The sequence below is a fragment of the Notolabrus celidotus genome, chromosome 4, assembly GCF_009762535.1.
Source record: "Notolabrus celidotus isolate fNotCel1 chromosome 4, fNotCel1.pri, whole genome shotgun sequence".
NCBI classification, from domain to species: Eukaryota; Metazoa; Chordata; class Actinopteri; order Labriformes; family Labridae; genus Notolabrus; species Notolabrus celidotus.
This window is the reverse complement of record NC_048275.1, coordinates 35,898,457-35,911,086: the sequence shown is the minus strand read 5'-3', so window position 1 is coordinate 35,911,086 and position 12,630 is coordinate 35,898,457. Positions and strand designations below refer to the sequence as shown.

Below are 12,630 nucleotides of genomic sequence, written 5' to 3'. Positions count from 1 at the left end.
GATGACTATTATAACTTTGTATTGATTATATACGCTACCAGTCAAAAGTTTGGACACACCTTCTCATTCAATGTTTTTTATTTATTTTAATTATTTTCAACATTTTAGATTAATACTGAAGACATCAAAACTATGAAATAATCTGGTTTTGCCATAATCTGGATTACAACAGTAGTCAAATAGGGCTATCCATTGTGTACTAACCCTACCTCTGAACAACACAACTGATGGTCTCAAACACATTAAGAAGGCAAGTCATTCTACAAATGAACTCTTGACAAGGCTCATGTTCATTAGAAACCATTCCAGGAGACCACTTCATGAAGCAGACTGAGAGAATACCAAGAGTGTGCAAAGCTGTCATGAAGGAAAAAGGGGGCTACTTTACAGAATCTAAAATATAAAACAGATTCTACTTTGTTCAACACTTTTTTGTTCATTCAATAATTCCATATATGTTCTTTCATAGTTTTGATGTCTTCAGTATTAATCTACAGTGTTTACAAGCATTACAATAAATACAAACCCTTGAATGAGAAGGTGTGTGCAAACTTTTGACTGGTAGTGTATATTAACAGAAAGAGAAACTATGGCGAGGCTGGGGTGAGAACATGTGGTGTTAAGATTTGAACTTGTTAATGTTGATAATCTTTCCCTCCCTCAGAAACACAGTGCAGCAGCCGATATAGCCTCCACCCTGTCAGAGGACCAGGTTCCTGAGGCCTTCCTGGTTATGCTGCTGATCCAGTTCAGCACGATGATCATCGACAGAGCCCTGTATCTGCGCAAGGCTGTCTTGGGAAAACTCATCTTCCAGGTTCAGCTCATGATCACATCTTTTGATTTAAAAAAATCTTTATTTGGTTGTTGTTGTAGATCAGAGGAGGATAACTTCACATCTCTCAGGACAGACTTTCTTTAAAGGGTTTCTCTACATCTTCTAGTTTATCTATTAATGCCAAGATAGAGAATTCATGTAACACTTAAAACAAGGTACAAGTGACCTGTAATGTTCCCTTCCCCTGTCTGTCTTTCATTCAGGTGACTCTTGTGTTTGGGATCCACCTGTGGATGTTCTTTATCCTGCCTGCTGTCACTGAAAGGTACAGGAAAACTAGATCAAATAATAATTGTAATACACATAAAATGATGCCAAAGAAGTACAGTGGTGTGGTTCGCGATGTAAGTTTTGGTAATACCTTGGAGTAAAATGCATTTCTCTGCTTCTGTATACTCTCTGAGAGATAAAAGTCACCATTAAATCATTTGAATCTCACTTTTTTCTAGGAAGTTCAATCAGAACTTTGTGGCCCAGCTCTGGTACTTTGTCAAATGCATTTATTTCGGCCTGTCAGCCTACCAGATCCGCTGTGGATACCCCACTCGCATCCTGGGAAACTTCCTCACCAAGAAATACAACCACCTCAACCTTTTTCTGTTCCAAGGGTATGGATGCAAAGCAAGTCTGCTGTTTAGTAGAATACAAATTCAGTACAGATGTTCTATGAATCAATGATGTTTTTCATTTTCTGTTTCATCACTTGGTGTTTGTCGCTGTTTAAAAGGATGATATCCACAAATTGTAGACGTTTGTACTAAAGAAAAACTGCAGCGCTTAAATGTTGAAGTTCCCTTCATATGAATCTGACTGTGCACACATGGTACACATGATGCTTCTGTGTTTGGGCGTGTAGGTTTCGTCTGGTGCCGTTTCTGGTGGAGCTGCGAGCCGTGATGGACTGGGTTTGGACCGACACCACTCTCTCTCTTTCAAACTGGATGTGTGTGGAGGACATTTATGCCAACATCTTTATTATTAAATGTAGCCGTGAGACAGAGAAGGTATGTAATGTCTGAGCACAGAGACAAGAACCCATTCAAACAGACTTTTTTTTACTTCAGCATGTGGAAAGGTTTCTGTGGTTGTGCAGTTCAACTGTGGCCAGCTTGAAGTAGTAAAGGAACTGAAAAGCTCCCTTTTTAAAGCCTCTGGAAACGTAAATGGAATATTTAAAATGTATATAGAATATCAAAATTAAATGTGTAATCAAGCATCAACAAAGATCTGAGTGGAAATAAACATCCACAACTCTGAAAAAACTTGGTTCAAAAACATCTTATCATACAGGTCAGAGCATTTCTCAGGACTGTGTGGGCGTGGCCTAACTCTTTGATTGACAGGTCAAGAGAGAGTTCACAGCCTGCATGTTTGAGCCGTCTGACTCTGAATCTAAAGACATCAAAACTCCAGAATCTGAAAATTATTCATTTATAATGGTCTCTGAGTGCTGAGTCACAAAATACTTCAGAATCAGGACTTCTATCATTTATTAGTTTTATCGCTCTGTAGTCTCCGGGGCATCAGGACCATGAGACGCCCAAAGCAGAGGAGGCTGAAGTGTAGTATGTGCACGCAGAGGAGCTCTGCTCCAGGTGTCAGACAGAGCTGTTTGTCAAAACTCTGAGCTGTTTGGGGAAAGTTTGTGAACCGGTCCTGTGGAAAGTTAGTGAACCGATCCTGGGGAAAGTTAGTGAACCGGTCCTGGGGAAAGTTAGTGAACCGGTCCTGGGGAAAATTAGTGGATTGGTCTTGGGGAAAGTTAGTGAACCATTCCTGGGGAAAGTTAGTGGACCGGTCCTGGGGAAAGTTAGTGAACCGGTCCTGGGGAAAGTTAGTGAACCGGTCCTGGGGAAAGTTAGTGAGCCGGTCCTGGGGAAAGTTAGTGAACCGGTCCTGGGGAAAATTAGTGAACCGGTCCTGGGGAAAGTTAGTGAACCGGTCCTGGGGAAAGTTAGTGGACCGGTCCTGGGGAAAGTTAGTGAACCGGTCCTGGGGAAAGTTAGTGAACCGGTCCTGGGGAAAGTTAGTGAACCGGTCCTGGGGAAAGTTAGTGAACCGGTCCTGGGGAAAATTAGTGGATTGGTCTTGGGGAAAGTTAGTGAACAGGTCCTGGGGAAAGTTAGTGAACCGGTCCTGGGGAAAGTTAGTGGACCGGTCCTGGGGAAAGTTAGTGAACCGGTCCTGGGGAAAGTTAGTTAACCGGTCCTGGGGAAAGTTAGTGAAGCGGTCCTGGGGAAAGTTAGTGAAGCGGTCCTGGAGAAAGTTAGTGAAGCGGTCCTGGGGAAAGTTAGTGAAGCGGTCCTGGAGAAAGTTAATGAACCGGTCCTGGGGAAAGTTAGTGAAGCGGTCCTGGGGAAAGTTAGTGAACCGGTCCTGGGGAAAGTTAGTGAAGCGGTCCTGGAGAAAGTTAGTGAAGCGGTCCTGGGGAAAGTTAGTGAGCCGGTCCTGAGGAAAGTTAGTGAACCGGTCCTGGGGAAAGTTAGTGAACCGGTCCTGGGGAAAGTTAGTGAACCGGTCCTGAGGAAAGTTAGTGAACCGGTCCTGGGGAAAGTTAGTGAACCGGTCCTGGGGAAAATTAGTGGATTGGTCTTGGGGAAAGTTAGTGAACCAGTCCTGGGGAAAGTTAGTGGACCGGTCCTGGGGAAAGTTAGTGAACCGGTCCTGGGGAAAGTTAGTGAGCCGGTCCTGGGGAAAGTTAGTGAACCGGTCCTGGGGAAAATTAGTGAACCGGTCCTGGGGAAAGTTAGTGAACCGGTCCTGGGGAAAGTTAGTGGACCGGTCCTGGGGAAAGTTAGTGGACCGGTCCTGGGGAAAGTTAGTGAACCGGTCCTGGGGAAAGTTAGTGAACCGGTCCTGGGGAAAGTTAGTGAACCGGTCCTGGGGAAAGTTAGTGAACCGGTCCTGGGGAAAGTTAGTGAACCGGTCCTGGGGAAAGTTAGTGGATTGGTCTTGGGGAAAGTTAGTGAACAGGTCCTGGGGAAAGTTAGTGAACCGGTCCTGGGGAAAGTTAGTGGACCGGTCCTGGGGAAAGTTAGTGAACCGGTCCTGGGGAAAGTTAGTTAACCGGTCCTGGGGAAAGTTAGTGAACCGGTCCTGGGGAAAGTTAGTGAAGCGGTCCTGGAGAAAGTTAGTGAAGCGGTCCTGGGGAAAGTTAGTGAAGCGGTCCTGGAGAAAGTTAATGAACCGGTCCTGGGGAAAGTTAGTGAAGCGGTCCTGGGGAAAGTTAGTGAACCGGTCCTGGGGAAAGTTAGTGAAGCGGTCCTGGAGAAAGTTAGTGAAGCGGTCCTGGGGAAAGTTAGTGAGCCGGTCCTGAGGAAAGTTAGTGAACCGGTCCTGGGGAAAGTTAGTGAACCGGTCCTGGGGAAAGTTAGTGAACCGGTCCTGAGGAAAGTTAGTGAACCGGTCCTGGGGAAAGTTAGTGAACCGGTCCTGGGGAAAGTTAGTGAATCGGTCCTGAGGAAAGCTAGTGAAGCGGTCCTGGGGAAAGTTAATGAACCGGTCCTGAGGAAAGTTAGTGAAGCGGTCCTGAGGAAAGTTAGTGAACCGGTCCTGATGAAAGTTAGTGAACCGGTCCTGATGAAAGTTAGTGAACCGGTCCTGAGGAAAGTTAGTGAACCGGTCCTGGGGAAAGTTAGTGAACCGGTCCTGGGGAAAGTTAGTGAATCGGTCCTGAGGAAAGCTAGTGAAGCGGTCCTGGGGAAAGTTAGTGAAGCGGTCCTGAGGAAAGTTAGTGAAGCGGTCCTGAGGAAAGTTAGTGAACCGGTCCTGATGAAAGTTAGTGGACCGGTCCTGGGGAAAGTTAGTGAACCGGTCCTGGGGAAAGTTAGTGAACCGGTCCTGGGGAAAGTTAGTGAACCGGTCCTGGGGTAAGTTAGTGAAGCGGTCCTGGGGAAAGTTAGTGAACAGGTCCGGGGGAAATGAGCCGAGCATGTGTGGGGCCGCTTTAGCCATTTGGCCGCTGATCAACGCATCTGCGGCCCAAAGTTTCCACAAATCATGGCAGTTAGAAAACAGAAGAATGACAACAAGCTGTCATCTTCAGCGGTGGATGTGCAGTCAGGGACACACGAGCACAGCGGTGCAAAGAGCAGAGACAGCTATACAGACAGATTACAGGCAGTACGTGATAAGCTAACAAGCTAACAGCTAAGACAACACTGGGGAGCTGGCTGAGACGTCAGGAGACGGTCTGAGCAGGAGTGGAGTAGTTTCGTTGAACATGTGTGCACGTTACTCAGTGTTTCATTTATGATTGGTTAGATATGTACTTTGTCATAAATATCCAAGTCAACCCCGCCTTCTTTATCCTAGCGTTAGAACGTTATCAAAAACTCAACTGATAATATTTCAAAAATGGATTCAACTTCAGTTCTAATATTTTAGATATATATGATAGTATGTAAATGTGACTGTTAATATCATAGGTGGATTTGGGTTACCAGAGGCTTTAAGGTGTATGTCATATGAACATTTGGTTTATTTATGTCAGTATTTACATCTTGGCTGCATTTTCTAAACTTAGTTGGAGGACTCCTCAGACTGAGTCAGTTGGATTTTACAGGATTTATAGCTGCTAACTTGTCCAGTGACTATTGTGAAATGGTTGTGAGACATGATGGTAACTTTGTGATTCCCCTCCACAGAAATACCCACAACCTAAAGGACAAAAGAAGAAGAAGATAGTGAAATATGGCATGGGTGGACTCATCATCTTCTTCTTGATCTGCATAATCTGGTTCCCCCTTCTGTTCATTTCATTGGTCAGATCAGTGGTGGGAGTGGTCAACCACCCCATTGATGTCACAGTGACTGTGAAACTGGGAGGATATGAGGTAAATACATTTAATAGAGCATTACATTCTACAGGGGAAATACTCATTAAAGTATTAATGAAACTTCTTCAGCTACGGCTCTGACATTTAAGAGGTAGTGATTATACTCTGACAACATCATGTTAATGACTTCCAGCATGTATATTTGAAGGTGTTATGGTTATATGATATATCCATGAGTGTGTTAAATGCTGTGGATTACTGGACCTGCTTTAGATAAGGCTTCACTTCTAATCCTATAGAAGTGAGGTTTTCATGCACATCCCAGATTTCAGTATGCAAAGACATGGTACAATCTTCACAGTCCTCTTCCTGTAGGATACAACCAGATGAGCATAAGTGACACTGCATGATCCAATGTGATCCAACTGTGAATATTTTTGTGTATTTTTGTCTAGCCCCTGTTCACCATGAGTGTGCAGCAACAGTCCATCCAGCCCTTCACGGAGGACAAATATGACCAACTCACCCAAAAATTTAAAGATGACGCGGTATGTGTTCAATCAGAGTTCAATAAAAACTGTCCACTCTTCTCTCTGTATTAACATTTGTATACTTTCTTTTGTTGCTCTTGCATCCAGGTAGCAATGCAGTTCATCAGTCTCTACAGTTATGAGGACATCGTGACAGCCAAGATTGAAGGCAGTTCAGGATCCGTATGGAGGATAAGCCCCCCCAGCAGAGATGAAGTTATTAAAGAACTACTCGAAAGTCGTGTTGACCTTACGTTACGTCTGGCCTGGAATTTCCAGAGGTAAGATATTTGGTGTACTTGTAGAAATTACATAGTATATGATTATTACCAAACTATGCAGGTCAACCAGCATAGGCAATCTGCAGGTGACAGCATGTGTTTTACTTCTGTAATTCTCATCCAATACACTGTTTGACATGATTTACATCTAGATTAAATGTGTCTCTCCTTTGCTCTGGATGTTTCTGCCCCTGACAGGGACCTGGGTAAAGGAGGGACTGTGGAACATACCTTTGACAAACACTCTATCGACTTGGAGCCCCGTAACCAAGTCAGACTTGATCTCGCCTCACTACTGGCCGGCAATCGCTCTGAGCCTGTGTACGTTGACTTCACAGACGGGTTCTAATATGAAAACATGATCTGTCCTATTGTTGCGCCTTACTGACGATATCTTGTGTCTTCAACAGGCGTGTTCCCAACATGTTTCCCGAATACATCAGAGCACCTAATGGAGCGGAGGCCAAACCAGTTAGTCAGCTCCACAAAGGTCAGAGTTAATTGATTATTGAAATAAATTATTAATGGAATCAACAATGAGCAAAAGACATAATCACTTCAAGGTGCAGACTAGAACAATAGACTGTATGAATAAAGGACGTAGTCACCGTGGCGTCACCCATCTATTTCTGAAGCGCTGTTTTGAGGCCAGGCGGCGGCGGCAGCCATACTTGAAATGTTCAACTCAACCTAACTTCTCTAGAGCTAGTGTGAGGTAAAGAGGCTTTAGCCTCCTCGCCAACAGCTACAGTGTTCCTGCCTGTCAATCAAGTCAGCTGTGCTCCTAAAATAGAAAACTCATAATCTTAATATGTTTTTTCAATGTACAGTGTGAGCCGATCGAGGAATGATCTATCCAGACTACACTCGTCTTTTGTACCAGGCTGTAAACATGTTTATTTCTGCTGTAAAGATCGGCTTTTTTAAATTTGTTTGTATGTGGTTTCTGGTACTTCTGGTGCCAGCCTCAAGTGGATCCTCCATGAACTGCAGTTTTTAACACTTCCGCATTGGCCTCATATTTTTAGACCAGAGGTTGCCGCGTGACTAGAACGTAAAGAAGGGGCAAGATAAAGAAACTTGTTTTTAATGTGTCAGTGACAGAAGAAAGTGCAGTCCCTGAAGTCTTTTAAGTATTGGAGTTAAAGAACGTGGTCACTGAGAGCACTTTGACAGTCACAACAGCAGGAAGCCTTGTGCAGGAGGATGAACACCATACAACAGTACAGCTGCTAACAACATTACCTTTATAGCTTGATACTAGGTTTTATGTTGAGATCTCAAAGCATCTTTTTTAACGCAGCTGATTGGTTATTTTGCAGGTGATGAAGATGGTTACCTGGATATAACTCTGTCCCTGAAGAGTGACCAGTCACTGAACATCAGCGGGAACAGGGAGTGGTGGGACATTGCCATTGCAAGCTGTTCCCACGCCCCATGTGGGGTTCTACCAATGACCATCTTCAATGACAAAGTCAGTCCACCCAGCCTGGGCTTCCTGGCTGGATACGGGTAATGATCACATCAATCAATCTTTATTTATCAGAATCAGAATCAGAATCAGAATCAGAATCAGCTTTATTCGCCAAGTATGCTTGAACACACAAGGAATTTGACTTTGGTAAACTGTGCTCTCTTTGTACAAGGCAGAATAGGAATAAGAATAAGAACTACAATAAAAAATAAAATAAAAATATAATAACAATAACCTTAGCTATAAATACAAAGAAACAACAAATAGCTTGACTAATATGTACAGGCTAAAATAACATGATAAAGTGCAGTGGTGAGTTGCAGAGGTAGTTTTACATTATAAAATAGAAGTTAAATAATACAAAAAATAGAAATATGGAATTCTGCTTGAGAATTGTTGCATTGTATATCTACATGTATATTTACAGAGAGTATTTATCTGACAGGTATGACACTGTTATGGTTTAGTGTTCATCAGAGTGAACAGCACCAAATCCCAACAAATGTTCTCCTCAGACTCTTTCCAAACAGAGCAGGTCTAGACCGTACTCTATGTTCTATTATTAACAAAGACCCAACATCAAGACAGGATCAGATCCAGTCCCATCTTACAGACAGGACTCAGTCTGATCTCATCTTAATCCACCATGAGCAGAGCACTTTGCAGCATTTAGCAAGTTACAGTGGCAAGGACAAACTTCCTTTAACAGGCAGAAACCTCCAGCAGGACCAGACTCATGTTAGACACACATCTGCTGAGATCGTGTTGGAGAGAGGGATAGAGGGAGATGAAGAGAGAGAGAGATGATAGTGGTGAGATGGATAGTAGTAGTTGTAGCAGCTGGAGTCTGGCACGTCCACAGCAGCAGAGATCCAGAGGAACCTACGAGACAAGGGAGCTCAGGGACTCCAGAAAGGTCTATGGTTAGTGACTTTAATGGGACAGGAAGAGTTAAAGTAAGAGACAGGCAGAGAGAGGAGAGAGAGGGAAAGACAGGATCCCAGTGTCTAAACCTATAGTACCATAACTAAGAGCTGGTCCAAGCCTGAGCCAGCTCTAACTATAAGCTAACCACACACCAACAAACAACTTGTTTGGGTTAAATAGTTGTAATTCAAATTCAAATAAAAGCTTTAAGGAGACATTCAAAGAGCTTAAAGGTCAGTTCCGCAGGTTTCCAGCTTTGATTTGCCTAATCTCAGGGGAAGCTTATGAACTTATATGAATGTCCATTTCACTCTCGTAAAGTTAGCAGTACATTTTAAAATGAAAGAATGAAAACCTGACATGAAGCAGGGGCACACTGACACAGATAAGAGCCAAATGTAAACAGGTTGGTGATGGTAATACTGATATATGTGTGTGTAGACGGGCAGCTGATATACAAGCAGGACAAGATTATGATCTTGGTGACAGAAAACTGAATGAATAATTAATGAATTCATATGTTGGGACGTGTTGATGATTGATTTTCCTCACTGGATTTTGGAAACACAGATCGGCATCCATAACACCAAGGTTTAAGAGAGTTTCTATGGTTTCTATGACCCCCCCAATTTAACTGATTTTCAATTATCCATCACCAAGAGTATTTTTCAGTAATTTTCAGCTTACACACATGATTGTTTGTTATTTTCTCACTAACCTTGTCTTTTCTAATCTCCTCTCTCAGCATCATGGGCCTGTATGTGTCTGTGGTCTTAGTAATTGGAAAATTTGTGCGTGGCTTCTTCAGTGAGATCTCCCACTCCATCATGTTTGAGGAATTACCCTGTGTGGATCGTATCCTGAAGCTCTGCACGGACATCTTCCTGGTGAGTGAGCTGAGTGTCTATCTTAGGACACCAGATATTGGGGGCCTGCTCCCCCAAATAAAAACATTGTTATACTCAACAATTCCACGTCTGGGTGACATAATCACATGTCGTCTATAAATAATGTCAAAAAAAAAAATATTGTCCCAGTGATTCCTCGTCAGTGATCGTTCCATGGTGATGGATTCTTCTCTGTCTGTTGTGGTGGATTAAACATGAAACTGTCCTCATTCAGCTCTCCTTCTTCTCTGAGCTCTGCGGTTCACACACCTTTAAAAAGAAACTAATGTCACAACTTTGAACCCTGCTGCTATCATCACCACCGCTCATGGTTTAACTTTCTTTGTAGAGATCACTAACCTAAAGTTTCTCTCACCTGCTCCGCTCCTTCATCAGATTGATGGACAGGATCCAATATGAAAATGTCCGTAGTCTGCCAATTTAGCATGCTAACCGAAGCTAACATTTTAGCCACAATGTTTTGATGCTAACGGAAGCTAACGGTTTTACCTCACCTTGCGGTCTATAGTGTCAACAAGCAGAAGCTAAATGTGTCTGAACTCTTTTCAGTGGATTGATTTGACATGAAGTGTGATCAGTTTGTCTCTGGTGTTGCTCATGTTAGTGAAAGTTAATAACCGTTGTCAAGGGGTTTTGACCAATCAGAATCAAGCTTCTCACACAGGTTAAAAATCAGTCATAACCAAGCACCAATTGAAGCCAATGCAGAAGTGTTAAAAACTGCAGTTCATTCAGTGTCCGCTCGAGGCTGGCTCCAGACTTACCAGAAACCACATACACTCCAATTCAAAAAAGCTGATCTTTACAGCAGAAATAAACATGTTTACAGCCTGGTACAAAAAACGAGTGTAGTCTGGATAGCTCATTTCTCTATCAGCACACACTGTACGGGGGGTGATTTTTTCATAACACAGCAGTTTCAAAGATATTAAGATTACAAGTTTTCAATTATGAGAGGCACAGCTGACTTGATTGACAGGCGGGAACACTGTAGCTGTTGGCGAGGAGGCTCAAAGCCCGCCTCTTTACCTCACACTAGCTCGACAGCAGTTAGGTTGACTTCAACATTTCCAATATGGCTGCCGCCGTCCATTGGCCTCAAAACAGCGCTTCAGAAAAAGATGGGTGACGTCACGGAGACTACGTCCATTATTAGTCTATGGTAATAACAGGAGTTGAATCAACCTGGAGTGTCCCGTCTCCACACACTTTGTCTGTGTGTTGACACATTCTGGAGCTCTCACACATAACATAGATTGTGGCTCACCTCAGGGAGTAACTTGGATCACATCAGTCAGGACTCAAACTTCACAATAAACAGGTACGATGTGTCCCCTCCTGTGTACCTCATCATATACATTTGGACTGAACTGAGCACTATCCAGACGAGAGGGCACAGCGCAGCTCTGTGCTGATAAAGTCGCTCGAATCAAATCTAGGCAGCTTGTGAACAAAAAAGGCGTGTTTGTTTTTTATATACCTCCCAGAATAATTACCACATCTGTCTTAAAATATAACGACTGAACGCATGCTTCAAAGGGCCTCATCATCATCATCAGCAGCAGCAGCACATGTTTATACCTGTAGACCAAGATACATGAGCAGCCTTTTCCTGTTTCATGATGTGGATTATCAGTTTGCATTTGAAGTGATATGATGACAATGTTTCAGGCACCTGGGTGTGATATAAAGTAAATGAAATGTTTAAATAATAGGTCCATAAATAAACAGACAGCTGTCTCCAGGTTTTTGGAAGTGTCCCAGAATATCTCCTCTTGCTAATCCTTTGACTGACTAAAGTTTCTGTGTGTTTCAGGTGCGGGAGACCGGAGAGCTGGAGCTGGAGGAGGAACTTTACTCCAAATTGATCTTCCTCTATAGATCTCCAGAGACTATGATAAAATGGACAAGGGACATCTACAGCCGAGACCAGGACAGATACTGACTGAAGAGATGATATTAGTTAATTAATGAAGCACACAGTGAAGACATGGAGGTGAAAGCACAAGGAGAAGCTCTTCTGAACTAATCCGACCAGAATAGACATTAACTTACTGGGAAACACATCCAATGTGTTCCTGCTGATGTATGAAACATTGCTTGTTTCTGGACACCTTTTGCTGGACATCAGAAGCTGTTGCATATTCACAGTGGCCTCAGCACCCTGCATTGAAGACGTTTAAGAGTGGATTTACAGTCCTGAAGAGGCTGCGGACAGATATCTGTCCTGCAGGATTGACCAAACATCCATGTGTACAGACGTAGGGCTGAGGTCAAACACAGGACGCACTTTAGTTATGCTGTAAATCATTGTAGGTAGACCATCTGGGATTATGATTTCTGTATGCTGAACAATGTTGAAACACTATGCTGTCAATCAGACATGGAATGGTTTTAAAGTAATGAATTCATGTGAAACAAACAAACATTCAGCTTCCACTTTCTTTTGACTTTGCATCACGTGTCATGGTTTGACAGAGCAGCTATATATTATGAGGCGCTGCTTGTAAAGTTGTGCAGACTGAAAATAACAGAAATATTTCTCCATATTTAGCTCCAAAATGTCTTAAAAACGTAGAGAGAATTTTTCAATGTCACTTTTTTAATCACATTCAGAGAAATATGTGTGATCTTTTTACATTTTTCATGTGACAAATATATTTAAGATAATACTACTGTTAAATCTAAATGTGTAATACAAATCAAAAGTGTTAAAGCTGGGGTTGGTAATCAGATTTAGATCCACTTTTTGTTATACTGGTTAAAATGATCTTTATGTCCTGATGGTAATCAATACATGATGTGTTCTTAAAAAAGAGTGAAGAAAAGCTGCTATCTACAGCCGGAGTAAACCTGGGAAAACACCAACCAATCACCGTCTTTAGGGTCCAATT

The 12,630-nt window shown here is 42.8% G+C and overlaps 1 protein-coding gene across 1 annotated transcript in view; it reads left to right on the top strand.

The window, feature by feature from the left end:
• The window catches only part of piezo1 (piezo-type mechanosensitive ion channel component 1), a 130,646-nt gene extending 118,484 nt beyond the window's left edge, over positions 1-12,162 (top strand). Inside the window, exons 43-54 of the mRNA XM_034682456.1 lie at positions 665-817; positions 1,042-1,103; positions 1,288-1,446; positions 1,695-1,842; positions 5,485-5,673; positions 6,072-6,164; positions 6,255-6,427; positions 6,626-6,748; positions 6,838-6,917; positions 7,750-7,939; positions 9,574-9,715; positions 11,553-12,162. Coding sequence (XP_034538347.1) covers positions 665-817; positions 1,042-1,103; positions 1,288-1,446; positions 1,695-1,842; positions 5,485-5,673; positions 6,072-6,164; positions 6,255-6,427; positions 6,626-6,748; positions 6,838-6,917; positions 7,750-7,939; positions 9,574-9,715; positions 11,553-11,681 — 1,641 coding nt within the window. The 3' untranslated portion in view covers positions 11,682-12,162. The remainder of the gene's footprint in view (positions 1-664; positions 818-1,041; positions 1,104-1,287; positions 1,447-1,694; positions 1,843-5,484; positions 5,674-6,071; positions 6,165-6,254; positions 6,428-6,625; positions 6,749-6,837; positions 6,918-7,749; positions 7,940-9,573; positions 9,716-11,552) is intronic.
• The last annotated feature ends 468 nt before the right edge of the window (positions 12,163-12,630 follow it).